Genomic DNA, 17832 nt, shown 5'->3' with positions numbered 1-17832 from the left:
ATGAACGAGCTCATGTCCCCCTATTGTTTGTGTATAAGAAGAGTTCATGATGTTTGAGGGTGTAATTCTTCTAGTCATCGGAGATAGCTCTTATCCTAATTGTACGACCACCGACTCCACGACCAGACGGCAGTCTATGGACGGCACCCTGAAGGCAAAGGTATTAATCTCGTAACTAACGTAGATGGCTCTGTGTTTTAGTGATCGGAGATGGGTTCCGGAGATCTTATAACTTCCCCTCTCTCATCCCCTCTAGGAGCAGAAAGCATCGCCTCTCCCTCGATCCTGCAACACATTCTTCATTGCCAAAGACTTGTCAGTTCTGAGTACACAAACGCTTCACCACACTTGATTCCCCTGAATCAAGCTCTTACACTCATACAATCTTACCCTTCTCTCTATCTATTACACAATGTCGACCAACGGGGAAGCTGAGCGCAAACCCAGTCGTCCGGTCTGGCGACGTGCGGTCTTGGCACACATCAAACTAAGCACTCTCGAAAGACGCAAGCACCATGTGGAGGAGCAGCAGAGATCTGTCACTCCTCTTCAGGTGGCTTACAACCAGCAAGATATCGTCCAGCCCGCTCCATTCCACCTTAGCGGGAATCCTGGAGCTAGCTTCGTCGAAGACCTGGAGACCATGGCTAAAGAAATGGATACTCTCCAGCCCAACGCTATGGATACAAACGACTTCTTGGCTAGCGAAGAAATCTATGACGCAGTCCTCATAACCCAGCCAGCCGTCCTTGGGTATTCCAGTGCTACCAACGGAACATGTGTTGTTTCGCCCTTGGCCAGCCGGTTGGTCGACTTGGACTACGGATACAACCGGGCGAGCAGAATGCTGCACGAGAATTTCGTGCCCCTTTCCGACGTACCCGGCAGCTCAAACGCAGAACTCTATGAGCAGATAGCTGAATCCTCTTCGCAATGGCTCGATAGACTCTATGACCAGTCAAGACAGGGTGAGGACTCGTGCAAAGAGGGCTTGATTCCTCCCCGTAATACGCCAGTTGAGATTGGGAACGGCAGTCCCGTCAACACATCAGCTCGAGCTCCATCGTTGGATCGTGGTCCGAGTATTCGGCTTCAAAAAGCGCTTGCAGAAGACCAAGAGGCCTGGGAGCCCCTCAAGAAGCCGATCAAGAAGCTTGTCGCCACTAGCGAGCCGCTCCCCCCATCTGGTACCCAGAACGGCCTTCTTCAAGCGGCTGAACGAGCAGGCTTCTGGAGTAACGAGATGGGCGTGTCTTGTACGGCAGAAGAGAAGACAAAGTTGGTACAGAAGAGACACGAGGATGAGATGGAGATGGTGCGGCGTCTTCGGGCAGGCCTCGAGATAAAAATCGAGAAGAGGCCCTGTTACCTGCTTTGGCTGGGAGAGAGACACCAGCTTTCGACGGAGCGGATGCTGGCTTCAGCTACGACGCGACTTGCGGATTACCTGGAGGGGTACACGGCAGTCAGTCTGAGGGAATTGTGTCGGAGGCGCGGACTCCTTGGTGATTGCCATGAGCAGGTATCAGTCTAAGAGACCCCCCCATACCTCCGGGCTACAGCATCCAGCGGCAGCAAGGTCATTGGTCGCAGTCACCACTCTCCCAACAGCACCCGCCTCGCGCGCGCAAGAAACTAGATGAAGGAGCTTCAGCGGCTTCTTGGGCAAAGCTTCTGGGTAACTTAAGACGGGCTACATGGGCGGCTTGAGCCAGGCATAGCCGCAATACAGAGGGGTCGTGAGGCTCGTGGACGCATATGAGAGAAACGGACAGAAACGAAGTATATGTCGTTTAATCGGGCATATCGGCGATACTGAGCCGCCTGTATGAATTAGTGTGTAAAGGTACCTTATATTATAACGCCATGCAACGACCCATCCATGATACTTGACCTTGTATCGTGACTCTCGCCATGCGTGAACTCATCTACAGTCTGAGAAATCTCCCACGCTATGCGGATAAACTTGGTAAAATCGAGATGGCTACGTTTGCAAATCACTCTCAGTCGCCACAATACCCTTCTTCGAGACAGAATCGCCAGGCTCAACGGCACCATAGCTCGGCCGCTCGCCCGCCCCAAGGCCCCTCTCCTCCTCAGGCACGAGTACAGCTCTCTCCTGATTCTTCTTGTCGATCCTCCTCCTCCATGGTCGGTACACCACCACCGAACCGAGCCCGACAACGACAAAGAGACCGCAGATGCTGCCGCCAATGATGTCAAAGTGCTCGCCGATCGCGTCGACGCCATCCCAGAAGCTGCCTTCGGGCTCGGCGACGTTGGCGATGAGAGAAAGGACCTGGATGATTCCGATAAAGGCCGAGACGAAGACGGTGATGCCGGTGAGGACGATGGAGTAGTAGAGAATGGCGACGCGGTCGCGCGAGAAGGCCTTTGAGGTGTAGAGGGCCATCATGAGGGCGCCGTCCGTGGTGTCGAGAAGGCACATGCCAGCTGTTAGGAGTCAGTCAATGTACCCGAAATATGGCATGCAAACTCACCTGTGAAAAGAACGGGAAAGATGAGAATAAGCCAGATGCTCGTCCCCTGCGCACCATGCACACTCGACAACCCGAGAATAGCAATCTCGGAACTCGTATCAAAACCTAACCCGAACAAAATTCCCAGGGGAAACATCTTCCAAGGCCGGTCAACGACACGGAAAACCTTTCTAAACACATTTGCCAGGAAACCCTCGCCCTCCAACTTGAGATCTGTCGCCGCATCGGCCTCGTCCTCCTCGGTAGGCGTGTACCCCTCCAACCCGCGCCGCCTCTCCTCCTCCAGCACGACCTTCAGCCTCCGGATAAGTTTATACAGTACCCACCCGTTCCCGGCACACAGAAGTAGCAAGAACGCCGCGCTGACGCTCGTGCCGATGATATTCCCCACGCGCGTGAAGCCGTCGAAGCGGTCCCGCAGCGCGCCGCTCGTGGCGGCTACGACGACGCAGGTGATGATTACGATTGTGCTGTGGCCCAGAGAGAAGAAGGTTCCCACCGTCACGGGACGCTGGCCGGAGGCGATGAGGCGGCGGGTCATGAGATCAATGGCGGAGATGTGGTCTGCGTCGAGGGCGTGGCGGAGGCCGAGGACGTAGGAGAGGGCTGCGGGGGAGATGAGGGAGGGGTGGAAGTGTAGGATGATGCCGGCGACGATCCATATTATGATGTTGATTGTGACGAGGAGAGCGATGATGCGGATTGTCGGCGCGGGGAGGACGCGGAGGGCTGGCGGGATGGGGAGGTTGGCGAAGGGGACGCGGAAGCGCGCCATCGTGGTGGTTTGTGAGGTGACGATAATGACTGTGGTCTGTGTGGTCTTTGGCAGAGATGTTTGTGAGGTTTCTATAAAGCTCTATGATTCAGAAAAAATAAAATGTGAAAAGACGATGAGTTAGATGTTTGTGAAGAGGTTGACTTTGAGACGGAGTGCCCAGCCGGCGGGAAACAGCTCGTGAACGGGCGGCCCTCCGGCCCCTCATGTCCCCTCACGGCGGGGGAGCTTCCCCACCGTTTGTAACCTCACCACACATTCAACATCAATTTGAGCTACCTATAAGAGGCAAGTAGTGGGAGAGGCACAGATAGCGTGAAAATACTTGCTCACTGCGGCAATGAGACAGGCACACGGTGGTGGCAGATTCGTCTCATGGCTGCGCGAGTGACCGGCAGGACCCCTCATGACCCCTCCATCTTCCAGGCGCTATCTTATCGGCCATGCGGGGGCCACTGAGAATGGGGCCGCTCCGAGCCGACGGCGGCCGCCGGCCTTTGGTTCCGGGTGAGGTACTGCTTGGGTGTTCGAGTGCTTACCTCAAGTCCGTAAGGCATCTTTTGACTATTTGTTGCTCTTTATGAAGGGGGACATAAGACTGTGAACTTGAAGCTTGTGCAAGATACCTTAGCTGCAGCATAATGGTGAGATCGAGTCACTTGCGGGATTCATTAAGATCTAGATGAGAAAACTGGAACCGCAAAAGCTTGGCCTTCAACATGTGGGTAAGCACCTAGCTATCTTACCTTGACTCGAAAGCATATCCCATGAAAGTACATTATTGCGACTTACACCCACTGGTAAGTTCCATGTTGTTGCTGAGTGCTTTTCGGTGCTATTGCAAGCTTCTCACGTATGACCGCAATACCAACAATTCCCCGTTCATGGGATGAGAATTAGGATGAGATGACAAATGAGGTGTGGCGGGATATGTGAGCCCCAAGTCAGCGATTTCCAGCGCTCAGTCAGCCACTACCGCCAGCTTGGTAACCCGTGCGGGTACCTGTAGAAGCCAACCTCACCTCAGTTACACCCCTGTCTCTCATCCTCTCCCTCATCTCAAATATCTGGTTGATGCTCACTTCATCTCAACCATTCGGATTGATCAGAGTATCAATTGTGAAAAGGCGAATAATCCATTATTCAATCTCATTCATTTTAATGATCATTATTCCACTGCTCATATTAATCTCAAGCCTCTTCACAATAACCCAAACCTGCCCAAACCACTCGTCCCTCCACACCCTCACTCTCAAAATGCCGGAAACCTACAACAAAGCCTTCATCCCCCTCGAATCAAACCCCCTCGTCTTCAACGAACTCATCGCCGCCCTCGGCGCCTCGCGCAACCTTCACTTCCAAGACGTCTTCGCCCTCGACGACCCGGCCTTCCTCCCACCCAAGATCCTCGCCCTCGTTCTCGTCTTTCCCACAACGCCAACCTATGAAGCGCGGCTGACGGCCGAAGACGCCGGCGCAAAGGACTGGATGGTGGAACACGATGAGGAGGACGAGGATGCGGTTTGGTTTAAGCAGACTATCAACAATGCCTGTGGTTTGTATGCTGTTTTGCATGCTCTGGCAAACGGCCGGGCCAAAGACTTTCTGAGTGAGTTGCCACGACTTTCCTCTTGATCCCTTATCAAGATCCCCTCCCCCCCAAAAACCCAAAAACAACAAGAAAAATACTAACGAGATTCAGCACCGGGATCGTTGTTAGATAGCCTCCTGTCCATCACAGCGCCCATGGACCCAGCCCAGGCCGCCATGGTGCTGGAGGGCTCAACAGAACTCGAGGATGCGTACGCTGCCATCGCGACAAAGGGCGACACGGCGGCACCGCAAAGTGCAGAGGACGAGGTCTACTTCCACTACATCTGCTTCGTCAAATCACCAGACACTGGCCACCTCTACGAGCTGGACGGAGATCGTAAAGGCCCGGTGGACAGAGGGATCCCAGACGAAGAGGAAAAGGTGGATCTCGGACCAGAGTCCATAGACATTGTCAGAAAATTCATTCAGCAAGGAGGAGACGATATTGGCTTCAGCCTCTTGGCTCTGACGGAAGGGGTATGAACGAGCACATTTGCGTCTATGTGGAAAATCATTCTCGGGCACAGCCAGGCCCGACTAGCACGTTCTGGCCGAGGAGTCACGGTGGGATTAATGTTCGGTCTTTTATTTTCTACGGCCGGGTCGTTCATGACGCCCTTTAGCTCGCCTGGATAATCTTCTCCAGTTCATCAGGGTCCTTGATGGTGGGCGTCAGGTTCTCACTGCCGTCCTTGGTGATGAGGATGTTGTCCTCAATTCTGCAAACAAATTAGCACGCCTATCCAACTGAGAGCACCGGGATCAGGGCTTAACTTACCTCACACCGCCAACGTCCCAGTACTTGTCCAAGACGGCTTGGTCAATAAACTTGGAGTAAACGGGGTCCTTAAGGTACGGCTCGATGATGAAGCTGCAGAAGTAGATACCCGGCTCGACAGTCACGATGCTGCCGGCAGGGATCTGGCCTCTGACACGCAGGTACCGGAACATGGGGTCTGTATCGGCGTAGTTGGGGTTGCCACCGACGTCGTGGGTGTCCATGCCCAGGTAATGGCCGAGGCCGTGGGGGAAGAAGGCGACACTTGTCCTGCTCTTGAGGATCTCGTCTTTGTCTCCTTTGAGAATGCCGATAGCGTGGAGGCCATCGATGGCAATCTTGTGCGCCAACAGATGAATGTCATCCCAGACAACGCCCTCTTTCAAGGCAGCAGTTGTCTCGAGCTGCATCCTCAATACGGTGTCGTAGATTTGACGAGACTCCTTACTGAACTTGCCGGAAATGGGGAATGTGCGGGTCTAGTCTGTGTTAGTTTCGCGATCGTACACACACTGTGAGTTTAAACACTTTACTCACAATGTCAGATGCGTAGCAGTTCCATTCCGTGCCAGCATCCAGGAGAAGGTTCAGCTTTCCTTCCAGAGGCGCATCGTTGGCGACGTAGTGCAGAGTGGCAGCTGCACGACCTCCAGCAAAGATGCCGTGGTAAGCCTGGTTCTTGGCACCGTTCGCGACGCTGTGCTGCAGGAACAAGGCCTCCAGCTCCCTCTCGTTCTTGGCCTTCTTGACAGCCTTGACAACGGCATGGTGGCCAATGGTCGAGACATCGTTGGCCTTTCGGGTGAGGGCAACCTCGTAGTCGTCCTTGACCACGCGGCAGCGCTCAATGGCATCTTTGAGAACGCTAAAGTTCTTGTCGTCGAACTCGAGGAAAGTGATGTTGTCGAGAACCTGGTCTTGGATGGCAAAAACAGTGTTCTTGGAGCCCTTGCCCAGCCGCGCAAGCTCGGCATTGACGTCTGTGGTGTACTTTACATCGTCGATATCGTACAGTTCCTTGGCCTCGGCGGCGCTGACGGGCAGACCAGACCAGATGACGCTATCGGGATCGATAGGGGGGATGAAGAGAGTCGACTTGTTTGTCGCAAGATCGAAAACGTAATGGCAGTCGGCGAGAGGGCAGCCGGTCAGGTAGTAGAAGTAGCGGCGCTGTCTTTGCGATGGGTGTCAGGCATGATTGAACAGTTAAGGTAGGTAGCGATGGACCAAAGGTTAAGATAAGGTAGATGCTAGAGATAATACCTAAAGGGCTCGGGCTCGTCGTTGTCCTCGAGCATCTTGGTCATGCGACCCTCGACATAGAGAACGCCAGAGGCATTGGGAACCTTGGACTTGACGTAGTCGGCGACGCGGAGGGCATGCTCCTTGGCGGGGTACTTGCCCTTGAGCACCGTCTCATAGTCTTGAGCCATGGTGGCGGTGGGTGTAGCGGAGAAGAGCCGTCTTGGTAAGGTCTGGAAGGGAGCTGGTTTGCGATGCGACGGGGAAGCTTGCCGCGATCTGCCAAGGCGTATGGATGCCGCGGCCGTTGATAGCTGTTGGATTCGGAGTTGACCGATGAGGCTCCTTGCTGCTTGTAGTGGTGGTAGTGGTAGTGTTGGTGGTACAAACTTGGATCGGAGAGCAAGAATGTTGCGTGCTGACCGAGTACCGGTAGATGTTCTGGTCAACATGGAGGGAGTCCGGCCGGCCGTCACACCCGAGGATTTTGCCTTTTTGGAGGGGTCAGGAACTCTGGAAATCAGACGAAGGAGGGGCACTGAGCAGTCAGCAGCACTGTAAGCCGAGTTTAGGCGCAAAAGTACCTTACCTAAGGTAGGGTGATATGAGGTGAGGTGCTGAGAAGCGGGACAACGATAGCTGTAGGGCACCTTAGTGACGAATCAGAGCTCTCAGACGCGTCGGATGAGGAAGCTGGTTTGCGCCAACGGGCCCTGAATGGGGTCGAATTTCTTGAAAGTCTGACGCCTTTCCCACCACGGCGGACGAGAGCAACAGTGCAATCTCGAGACTTGCGTTACGTAATCACACGGTGCTCAAATGGCCCCACTTCCCTCGGCGCATTATGTAAGGTGAGCCGATTTCGTGTCAGGCACTGGCAAAAACTTGGCACCTCTGTCTGGCAGCTGGCAGCAAGAGTACGGACCTGAGTGCGGAGTACATGGGTACCTGTCAACGAAGCTCGGGAGAAGAAGGCGCGAGACGGGGGAGGTTCACGATACCTTACCTCAATACTCCGTACCTCAGGCCGTTTGTTCCATTTGATTCCCCAACTCCAATTCAGACTTCTGACGTACAAACTTCGAACTTCTCCAAGACTCCAACGCGCCCTCCACCTGTTCACATGTCATATTCATGGATGGCCTAGTGCCCGCACCCACAACCCGTTCGCGATTGTCCTCGTTAATCCCTTTTCGGCTTTCCTCGTGGCACTGGAACCCCTTCACTGGAACCCCTTCGCCGAGGCGGCTCAACCAAAAAGCAACGACGATGCAGCTTGCCCCTCCAAAGGAAGGCCAATACACATGGACCACCATTGACGTTATATGGGTTATGGGACACTGAATGCTCAAGTATCTAGATATCAACACCCCAAGCAACGCTTGCACCGGGTTGTCTTGTCTTGGGCGATGATTCCTATGACAAACATCGAATCCCTTCAGTTTTCGACCAAGAACTCGAACTGGCCGATCCCTCCCCTGCTTACCACGAGCATCAGCCTTCTCTTCACATAAAGGAGCCGTCATTGTTTCAACTGCCACCTGCATCTTCTTCGCAGCTCGACCAATCAAGCCCAACTGCAGCAAACCAGTACGGGCTTCCATCACCACACGAAGGATCGCCTCCCCTGAACCTCATAATCTCGTTTTCCAAACTTATAATTCTCTCCACTCGACCGGGATGACTGCGTGACGTACAGAGTACATACGACAAAAGACTGTCTGTCTAGCGTCTATTCTTCTTTCGCTTCAGCGAGAGGGTTGTGTCGCTTCAGGCGGGTAAATCCTCCCGAAGCCACCCACCACCAACTTGCACAACCAAGAAGAGACTCAGATGTCCGGCTAGCCAAACAGGGCAGAGACCGGCACGGCGAAGCAACGACATTTGTCAATTTCCAGGACCAACACCTATCTAGCTGCTGTTGTTATTGCACTGCCCCTTCATCAAGAACAACAGGCCAAGACTTGCCATTTCACCGCAACAACATTCGCGACATTAGCCATCAGATGATGCCCAAAAAGCCCACAAGAGCTACGCCCAAAGTTTTGTTCCACATTAGCTGGTCTGGTCGTGATGGAGGCCGCGGACAGTGTCCGACAATCCAACGCCTTCGCGGCCTGCCTCCACTGTCTTGACCAACACCGAGGGGCATCGATGGATGCCTTCCTGCAGAGAACGAGCATCCACCTGGATGAGCTCAGTCCAACATCCCAGCGTGCGACTGATTACTGATTTGCTCAGAGCCTCACACGACGTTACAGCAACTCCACCACAGGTCCTTTCTGTTTCTCCAACGTCAGTGCTTTCTTCCCCGATCTTGGCCGTCAACCCACAAAATCCCCAGGGGGAATTACTGGACCTGTGTTTGTCCACTGGTACTTGAACAATGGGCCAAGAAACCCCCAGTCGAGCCACTAAACAATCAACCCGAGTCAAGTCTGAACGTCCGTCTTAGTCACTGGATCCTGGCATACCCAGGTCCTGCCACCTGACCTTTCAGATACCACCCCGGAGCTATTGTCCCAGCAGTACAGATACCGTTCGCGCCCGAGATGTTGCGAGGCTCGAGAGACAGAAGAGACAAGAATATTTGACAGCAAACCGAGCATAAATTGTTTGGCGTAAAGGACGCGAAGCCGACGAACGAGTGGGTACTGCGTACACCGTGAACGAGCAGCAGCCCCTTGCAAAATTCGAATGTCATGGAGCAACCTGGCGTCTGGGTTGGGTACTCCGTAACCCTACAGATAAGATATTGCATTCTGTGACCCGTCACCCAGGAAGTCTCATCTTCTGGGGACCCTATCTGAATCCACCGGATTGCCCAGCCTCTGTCGTCAAAATCTTCTGGCTTGCCACAAGCCCAAGGCGCAGAGCACACGACCTGCTTCAGATCCATCCGGCCATATGAAGAACCGAGAATTCGCTGCGAAGCAAAAATGACTCTGGTGCTGATCCCCTTTCCCGAAACACGCAGAGATAGCCATCACGGAGGCAAAGACAGACAAGCGCCTTGGTACGTCCGTAATACGCGAACAATCCCAATGAGGTTGGTAGGTGGCGGGCTGTGGGCAAGCAGCTAGATACATCTGAATACGGGCATCATTCGTCAGTATTCGAAGCGTCTCGTTCTACCCTCGAACATCTCGGGCCAAACCCCGACGCCCAGCGTTGGACGCTGCCGTATGCCGGCCAACATTCTTGGGTTCATGGATGGTGCCTACGAACCGAATCAGGCATTCCGATCCCGTACCACTCGAGATTCATCACTCAAGTACGGCCTACCAATGGCTACCATGCTCGGCTTTTATTCGTTCGCGGGGCCAGCAATCTTCCATATTACGCCAGTTCAATCAACCGTCTGATACTGTCTCGAAATTAGCGCTTCCATGGCCCACCTGCTATGGCCCCGTTCCTCATTCAAAACTGCTTCCGTCCAATACGATACGTGACCGAAGGAGGTACCGAATGCTTCAAATCTCCATTGTACGGTCTTTTAATCTTCCAACACTCTACCCCGCAAGGAACCCCGACCGCCACGCCCGTCCCCCGGCCACCCTCCGCTCCCGTTATTTTTGCTCGCCCGCACGTCTGCAGCTTATTTAGGCGTCTTGGGGCTCGGCAGTCCGCCTGGTGTCGGTCCGATAAGGCCATCTCTCTTTACGGTTCCCTCTCAATGAGCGGGAGGCGGTCTCGAAGCCTGGTCAGCAGCCCAATCACGACTTTCAATCGACGTGGGTCTGTTCTCACACTGCTTGCAAGCTGCCCTCCCTCTTTTCTCCCGACATGACGTAGGACAAGCCTTGCTGAGAAAAATCCCACGGCAACCAGGATACGGGGGTACGATGCCGGACATGGATCAGAGGCAGCCCGCCTCTTTGCGCGAGAAAGGCTGATTTTGCCTTCTTCAATATCACAGTACGGTCTCGATGTCGCTTACCGCTCAAATTAACATTGCGCTGCGCAGCTCAAACTTGGCTCAGAGCAAATGCGCGTAGTCCCGATCCCAAGACTTGTCAAGATGCTCCAAGCTCACTCAAGCCTTTTGGCCTGTCCCCTATTTCTTTCTCGGCGATGGACTATGTGGATAATAAGCAACGCAAAGCCTTGACGATCGAGCTTGAAGTCTTTTGTCCTTACCTCCTGTCTCTGCTTCCCCGCGCTTGGCCGGCTGGGATGATTGCGTGGCGCTCCATGGCGGCCAAAAAGTCAATGAATGCGCCAAGCGCTTGGCTCTCACGATCACTTCTCAGTATTGCGGGACGCGTGTGACTGGATGAACGACTCAGATGCCTCAAATCTTTCTGCACGTTACATTGCGAGGCACTAATACGCGACACCGACAAGGGACCTGCGCATGTGTCACCTGGACAGTAACTATTCCCTTCCTACGTCTCCCTTGGATGTGTTATCCCGGAGAGAGCCCACTTGTACTCCGTACAAACCCGTCAATTCGTCGGCGCTCTCACCCCTGGTGGAAAACAAACCACCGCCGGCGCAAGCTGTAGGCAGAGCAAAAAGCAACATCTACGGATACAAACCGCCAAGCTCTACTACGACAGGGTTTCAGCACCAGAGAGCCCATGCCCAGACCAACAATGCGAGGCCAAAGGCTAGACTCGAGCGGATTCTCCGTCCTCGCGTGGGGCAAGGCAGTATAGGAACTTGATTACCTTGCCGATCTCGACCAGTCCCTTCACGTTCCTGTAGAACCAAAACTCCAGATGGACTGAAGTCTATGGGGTGTGTGCGGAGACGCCAAGGAGACAACTGCTCGAGGTTCTGGTACAGGATCATCGGCTGTTTTCGTCTGGTACCATGGGGTCGGTCTTGCCTCTCACGCCTCTATAAAGATCCACGGCTGCCCATGCGACGGCACCATACTGGCCATTCACTCTGACTTGTCCTGTACGCGCGCCGAGCTTCCATTAATTTGTGAAGCTATCTCAGACGTTGTCACACGTCAAAAGCTCGCTGTGTTAAAAAACAGTCAACATATCCAACCAATAGTCAAAACCAGATACGATACAGTATACTCGCCCATCGCCAGTATGGCTGATAAGATCCACTTAGAGGGGTAAACTCTTCTCGCCAGTATTGCAGCCTTCCGAAACTTCTACTAACACAGATAACTCTCTAGCGAAAAGGTCGCCGATGTCTCTGGACATCATGAAGAGCGTGGCACTCACCAGCCCGACCCAGTTGAGCTCAGCCGCAACATCGAAGCAAAGTAAGTTGTCTTACACTTGTACGCGCCGAACCAAACCATGTCTGACCATGCATGCAGGATCAAGAATCCTCTAGAGGGAATCCCATACAACCAGCTCATGCGCGATGTCGAGGCCTTTTGCACTGAGCACGGACTACAGGAAGAGATCGCCGTGTTCCGCAAAGGCGCACTGGTAGCTCAAGACCCAGAAGGCTACGAGACTTTGACCGGCAGTGAAGCCCTCGATGAGGCTGAAATTACAGCTTTGCGAGAGGAGGTTACCCACAAGTGGCGGTTGCCCAAGAAGCTTTATCTGACCATCATCACTTGCTCAATCGGCGCTGCTGTTCAAGGATGGGATCAGACTGGCACCAACGGCGCCAACATTTTCTTCCCCGAGGAATACGGCATTGCAACTAGCAGCACCAGAGACCGTCTCATCCTAGGCCTGGTCAACGCTGGCCCCTACATTGGAAGTGCTCTCTGCGGCTGTTGGCTATCTGACCCTCTCAACCACTACTTTGGCCGTCGCGGTGTCATCTTCTTCTCGGCTCACTTCTGTATCTGGCCTCTCATCGGTTCCGCCTTCAGCCACAACTGGCAACAACAACTCGCTAACCGTCTTCTCATGGGAATTGGCATGGGTGCAAAGGCCTCGACCGTACCCATCTACGCTGCCGAAAATTCTCCGCCGTCGATTCGTGGTGCTCTGGTCATGTCATGGCAAATGTGGACGGCGTTCGGCATTGCACTGGGAACTGCCTTCAACCTGGCTGTCTACTACGCCAAGTACAACTGGCGTCTGATGCTCGGTATGCATACTTACATCACTTAAAGACTTCACATGAAAACCAGGATCACTAATTCATTCGACTCGCAGGCGCTCCTTTCCTCCCCGCCGTTCCCTTGCTCTGCTTGATCTACCTCTGCCCCGAGTCTCCCCGTTGGCTCATGAAGAAGGGTCGTTACCGCGATGCTTGGAAGTCCATGATCCAGCTCCGACACAACAACATCCAATGCGCTCGCGATATGTACGCTATTCACGCCCAGCTCCAGCTCGAAAGTCAAGTCCTGGGCAAGAGCAACTATGCTAGCCGCTTTATGGAACTGTTTACCATTCCTCGCGTGCGCCGCGCCAACTTGGCTGCTTTCACCGTCATGATTGCCCAGCAGATGTGTGGTAAGTGAAACTAACGCGTCGTACACCCCTCCATGGACGGAGTAGTATCTGACAATATTGTGCAATGCAGGTATCAATATTATTGCCTTCTACTCGACCACTATTTTCAAGGATGCCAACATGGGCGATTTCCAGGCCCTACTCGGTTCATTCGGTTTCGGAATGGTCAATTGGCTCTTTGCCTTCCCCGCGTTCTGGACCATCGACACCTTTGGCCGAAGATCACTGCTTCTATTCACCTTCCCTCAGATGACTTGGACTTTGTTGGCCGCTGGTCTCTGCACGTTGATTGCGCCCGGTGTAACTCGCACTGCTCTGGTATCTCTCTTCGTCTACCTTTTCGGCGCCTTCTACTCGCCTGGTGAGGGTCCTGTACCCTTTACCTACTCTGCCGAGGTCTACCCCCTTTCTCATCGTGAGATGGGTATGGGTTTCGCCGTCGCTACTTGTCTGTTCTGGGCCGCCATTTTGGGAATGACTTTCCCGTTCATTCTCGACAGACTCCACGTTGTCGGTGCCTTTGGTCTCTACGCTGGTTTCAACGTCGTTGCCTTCGTTATGATCCTGTTCTGGGTTCCCGAGACCAAGCAACGTACGCTGGAAGAGCTCGATTGGGTCTTTGCTCTGCCCACCGCCCGCTTTGCGCACTACCAGGTCACCAAGGCGATTCCCTACTTCTTCAAGCGCTGGGTCTTCTTCGACCGCAATGCTAAGCTGGAGCCTCTCTACACCTTCCAGCAACACCAGCGTGAGCAGCGCGCGGAGCGTGTCCCCAGCTCCGATGAAGAGAAAAAGAGCTACTAGGCTTGCCTTTTGCAGAGACTAGGCCATGCACACTAAGTGAAGCCTCGTCACACAACAATAATAGCTATTGAAGGAAAGTTGGTTGCTTTGAGATATACCCAGGCGGCGGATGAGACAACGAACTTCCCTTTCTTGCATGTCGATGATATTCGACAGAGTAATCCTAGGTTGCACGGCCTACTATGAGTTTGAATTGATACCAACTTGAATATATTGCCATCTTTCGAGCCTACAACTGCCCCCTAATAGTTCCCACTGCCTATCCCATGTGTTTAGTACTTGCATTAGAAGTGCCCATTATAACTTCAATCCCTCTCGGCGGCGAAGGTGCGTAATGTCTGTCATCACCAGAACAAGCCGTATCCGCTTCTATGGCTCTCCCCGCGTACAGAGCTCTTTCACAACATTGTGTACCCGCACTTAGTCCGAAAACGATGGATCGCGAAATGCCAAGACACGGCGCTTGCAATTGCCGCTCTTCTCTTTGTGTTATATGATATATCCCCGCCCCCGCATGGCCCGATGCCCCCGATACCGTTTTAGAGCCGTTGGGACCTGATATAAACTTTGACGTGGGTTCTTATTTCCGCCTTGGACTGCTTACCTATTCTCCAAGATCCCGATCTTGGCATTTGCGTCTTGGCGTGGAGTCAGACTGAGAGGGTCTGAAGGGGAACAATGGGGTCGGTACCAAATATTCTGGGGCATATTGAGATGGCCGATTCATTCGGCTGCCATGACTCGATTCCAGCTCCAGGTCCCAGCTCCAGGGACAAGGAATACCGTCATGTTGGGTCGATACCGTTTACGATTAGGATAAGACGGGGATCGGGTCGACACCCTAAAAGTGTATGTGGTACATTATCTCTTGGAAAGTTGAGATATGGATGCTGGAGAACATCGAGACGACCCATCTCAAGCTACCCAACAAGAACACTACCGCCCCCATCGCTCCAAAATCTCCCTCTTCCTCTCGCTCCTCAACCTCGCCTTGCCAGCATCCACCTTTTCCACCCTCTCCTTCACCTTCTCAACCTCTTGCCCCAACACGGCAATAGACGCCTCAATCCCCTCATCCACAAGCCTCACATCCCCAAACGGACTCTCGGCTAGTAGACTATCCCGCAAGAACTGGATCGCGAGCTTCGAATCCGCAAGCTGCGTCGCGGCGGTACCCTCCAGCGTCTTCTGTGCATTCCTTGCCACATCGCGGGCTTTCGTCTGCCGCTCGGCCAAGGTAGCGGCCAACACGGCCGTCTGGCCCGCGCCGTCGGTGACGTCTTCGGGGAAGGCGATGGCGAGGGAACGGAAAAGGGTTTCGAGGGGTGGCTCGTCATAGGCTGAGGAGCGGCGGCGGCGGTTGGTACCGTCGCGGGTGGGTGATTTCCCGGGGTTTGTGTTGTTGCGGCGACGGACGGGGGAGACGAGGTCCTGCGTCGGCGTCTTCTTCTTTGGCGTCGCGGCTGGGGTAGAGAGTTCTGCGCGGGCCGTGGTGAGGAGGCTTGATGTTGCTGTTTGGTGGGACTGATAGGCTTCTATGCGGGCGTAGAGACGGTCCATGTGGTCAAGGAGGTAGTCCAGGCACTCGTCGATCTGGATGTGTCAGTACTTGCAGTGTTTGCCATGGGGTTAGGGTGAAACTTACGTAGATGACTGCAGCGGCGGAGCGGCGCAGAGACTGTCCGTTCTTGCTTGATAGCGACTTCAGAGCCGGCTCGAGGTGTTGCTGCTCCACCGACATCTGAGCTACGGGAAGGATCTCTGCGTAGAGAGACTCCAGTTCCTCCTGGGAGGTTTTGACGTCGTCTGAAGGGTGTGATGTCACGCCGTTCTGGTGGGCGGAACTTAACGCTTCGAGGTAGAGTCTATCCAGCTTTGCGCGTACCGTTTCGACGGTGTATTTGATCAACCTACGACAGACGTGTAAGTCATGGTTTTTTTAGGAGCTGTGGGTGAGGCGAGCGCGTACCTCATGCATATTTCACGAAGCTTTTCTACGTTTTCACGATCTTCGGGGTCCTCAGTCTCAAGTTCAAGCCCCAGCTTGCGAAGACTCGAAAGAAGCTTGTCGTCGGAGCGAAGCAGGCTATCTAAAGTCTGCTGCAGGCCGTTGCCAGAAACCTTGGTTTGCTGTTCGAGGTCCGACGCCTTATACTCTAGACTTTGTGACAGCTCCTCGACCTTTGAGTCTCATGTCAGCAAAGTGGCTTCCGGGAGCGGCAGCAACACAACTCACCGTAGTCATCATGTTCCTTCGCTCAGCATCATGCTTCTGGTTTCGTTGGAAGACGAGATCGGAGCGAGCCTCCTCGACCCTGGAATGTGTCTTGACCAGCTTCGACAGGGCATCCTGCTGCTGCTTCAAGGTCTCGGTCTGCTTGACAATGGCAGCAGTCGACCGGTTGAGCTCCTCAATGGCAGTCTGTATCTCGCGTTCGCTTACAGCTTGAACAGCAGCCAGATCCTGCGATTCAACCAGCTTGTCGATCTGGCCGGATCTGTCCAGGGCTGTGTACCTACCGACCCCAAATTGATAAGCCATACGCACGTAAGTGAGCGCTTGACACTCGTGATGGTACTTACAAGGCAAGTTCATCTCTGGACAGCAGGTTCTCGGGGCCAAGGTGAAGGCGGGCCCATTCGGTAAAAGCAGTTCCGTGCTCTGGGTCATCGAGGGCTGCCTGAAGGGTGTGCCTGTCAATGGCGATACCGTAGCTTCGCACAATGTTTTCCAGGTTTGCGACATCCATGATGGCGAGCGATCACCTTGATTGGAAGGTGTCTAGACCTGAAGGATTTCTTTGAGGTTGTAAGAGTGGCTGAACAGAGGGGGCCAGAAATGGTATGCCCCTCTTTCCGCAGGACTTGATGTTCAACAACCAACGGCTTTTGAATTAAGGTGCTACTGCACGTGGACAGAGTCCCGAATCAACCAAGGACGGGACGAGCCTTGGTGTCTGACTGGTGATGCCTGTCGCCCCCAACCTTGACGCGGATTCGAAGAATGGAGAGGAATGAAGGTGTGGCCACGATGGCAAGGTGTGAAGAAATGGGGTCGGAAGTTCGTTTCCTAAAAGGGAACGGCTGTAGCAAGCACACACGGGATGCGGTTGTCCAATGACGGAAGACGGCTGAGGTTTGTGGTTTGGTCCACAAATGGCATGGTATCAGAGGCCAGCGGAGGGGAGACAAAAACGTCTAAAGGTTCCGGGGTATTTTGGCTTCCGTCAGGTGTAGCCAAGTCACGACGTCTTGACGCAGCACACACGGCCGTTGTTGGTGCAAGCGGGCGGTAAAGTCGGAGAGGTTGTGTTGGTGTTGTACGCAAGAGTGTAGATAGTGAAGCCGTGTCGTCTCGGCTCGGGATGCTATTTTCCTTTTCCCCTTCAGGCGTGGTAGACTCGATTAAAGGGGATGATCCGTTGGTTTGTTCCTATACTATGATATGGGAGTCGAGGGCAAATGAAGGACAACGCAAACCGAACAGGTGAGATGATTTGATCAAGGCCAAGAGGAGAACATAAGTGAGAGGCTCATCAAAATGACGAATAAGTTGGGTGAGTGAGTGAGTGAGTGAGTGAGTTGTCCAATGCAATGAATGAGGTGAGGTGAGGTGCAAACAGAAACAAAAGGAAGCCCACCGAGAGAGACGGTCGACTAGTCCGAAAACAGATAAAACCCCACCAGAAGATGAAGATGACCAACCACATACCGTAAACGAGCAGTCTCCCGTCTGCACGGGCCCTTGGG

The 17832-nt window shown here is 53.7% G+C and overlaps 6 protein-coding genes across 6 annotated transcripts; 3 read left to right on the top strand and 3 right to left on the bottom strand.

Annotated features, from left to right (window-relative positions):
• Positions 1-412: 412 nt before the first annotated feature.
• Positions 413-1534, top strand: HER10_EVM0000652 (uncharacterized protein; the record flags this gene model as incomplete). The annotated part of the gene is made up of 1 exon (XM_035470424.1): positions 413-1534. The coding sequence occupies one exon, from the start codon at positions 413-415 to the stop codon at positions 1532-1534; it is 1122 nt and encodes a 373-aa protein (XP_035335581.1).
• A 287-nt stretch (positions 1535-1821) lies between these two features.
• Positions 1822-3649, bottom strand: HER10_EVM0006217 (Ni2+-Co2+ transporter transition metal uptake transporter). The gene is made up of 2 exons (XM_035475809.1): positions 2502-3649; positions 1822-2454 (listed from the first exon to the last, which is right to left on the bottom strand). The coding sequence occupies exons 1-2, from the start codon at positions 3274-3276 to the stop codon at positions 1985-1987; spliced, it is 1245 nt and encodes a 414-aa protein (XP_035336108.1). The 5' UTR covers positions 3277-3649; the 3' UTR covers positions 1822-1984.
• A 702-nt stretch (positions 3650-4351) lies between these two features.
• HER10_EVM0009859 (ubiquitin carboxyl-terminal hydrolase, family 1) lies at positions 4352-5436 on the top strand. The gene is made up of 2 exons (XM_035479331.1): positions 4352-4885; positions 4979-5436. The coding sequence occupies exons 1-2, from the start codon at positions 4438-4440 to the stop codon at positions 5350-5352; spliced, it is 822 nt and encodes a 273-aa protein (XP_035336434.1). The 5' UTR covers positions 4352-4437; the 3' UTR covers positions 5353-5436.
• HER10_EVM0003795 (metallopeptidase family M24) lies at positions 5435-7608 on the bottom strand. The gene is made up of 4 exons (XM_035473459.1): positions 6911-7608; positions 6185-6821; positions 5648-6126; positions 5435-5588 (listed from the first exon to the last, which is right to left on the bottom strand). The coding sequence occupies exons 1-4, from the start codon at positions 7339-7341 to the stop codon at positions 5489-5491; spliced, it is 1647 nt and encodes a 548-aa protein (XP_035335861.1). The 5' UTR covers positions 7342-7608; the 3' UTR covers positions 5435-5488.
• A 4069-nt stretch (positions 7609-11677) lies between these two features.
• HER10_EVM0006151 (uncharacterized protein) lies at positions 11678-14082 on the top strand (the record flags this gene model as incomplete). Its single annotated transcript, XM_035475744.1, has 5 exons — positions 11678-11966; positions 12030-12119; positions 12177-12910; positions 12979-13278; positions 13349-14082. Exons 1-5 carry the CDS (start codon positions 11941-11943, stop codon positions 14080-14082), a joined length of 1884 nt encoding a protein of 627 aa, XP_035336098.1. The 5' UTR covers positions 11678-11940.
• A 572-nt stretch (positions 14083-14654) lies between these two features.
• Positions 14655-17670, bottom strand: HER10_EVM0001885 (uncharacterized protein). Its single transcript, XM_035471619.1, has 5 exons — positions 16666-17670; positions 16319-16598; positions 16052-16263; positions 15728-15992; positions 14655-15675 (listed from the first exon to the last, which is right to left on the bottom strand). The coding sequence occupies exons 1-5, from the start codon at positions 16830-16832 to the stop codon at positions 15019-15021; spliced, it is 1581 nt and encodes a 526-aa protein (XP_035335696.1). The 5' UTR covers positions 16833-17670; the 3' UTR covers positions 14655-15018.
• Between the last annotated feature and the right edge of the window lie 162 nt (positions 17671-17832).

Source organism: Colletotrichum scovillei, assembly GCF_011075155.1.
Source record: "Colletotrichum scovillei strain TJNH1 chromosome Unknown Contig00003, whole genome shotgun sequence".
Lineage (NCBI taxonomy): Eukaryota > Fungi > Ascomycota > Sordariomycetes > Glomerellales > Glomerellaceae > Colletotrichum > Colletotrichum scovillei.
This window is presented reverse-complemented; position numbering and strand designations above follow the sequence as displayed.

Coding starts and splice junctions, on each gene's coding strand:
- HER10_EVM0001885 (XM_035471619.1), bottom strand. CDS start 16,832: ATGGATGTCGCAAACCTGGAAAACATTGTGCGAAGCTACGGTATCGCC. Junction 16,599..16,665: donor TCCAGAGATGAACTTGCCTT/GTAAGTACCATC, acceptor TGGGGTCGGTAG/GTACACAGCCCTGGACAGAT. Junction 15,993..16,051: donor CTTCGTGAAATATGCATGAG/GTACGCGCTCGC, acceptor CGTCTGTCGTAG/GTTGATCAAATACACCGTCG.
- HER10_EVM0006217 (XM_035475809.1), bottom strand. CDS start 3,276: ATGGCGCGCTTCCGCGTCCCCTTCGCCAACCTCCCCATCCCGCCAGCC. Junction 2,455..2,501: donor CTTTCCCGTTCTTTTCACAG/GTGAGTTTGCAT, acceptor GACTCCTAACAG/CTGGCATGTGCCTTCTCGAC.
- HER10_EVM0009859 (XM_035479331.1), top strand. CDS start 4,438: ATGATCATTATTCCACTGCTCATATTAATCTCAAGCCTCTTCACAATA. Junction 4,886..4,978: donor CCGGGCCAAAGACTTTCTGA/GTGAGTTGCCAC, acceptor AACGAGATTCAG/CACCGGGATCGTTGTTAGAT.
- HER10_EVM0003795 (XM_035473459.1), bottom strand. CDS start 7,341: ATGTTGACCAGAACATCTACCGGTACTCGGTCAGCACGCAACATTCTT. Junction 6,822..6,910: donor GACGAGCCCGAGCCCTTTAG/GTATTATCTCTA, acceptor CCCATCGCAAAG/ACAGCGCCGCTACTTCTACT. Junction 5,589..5,647: donor TGGGACGTTGGCGGTGTGAG/GTAAGTTAAGCC, acceptor ATTTGTTTGCAG/AATTGAGGACAACATCCTCA.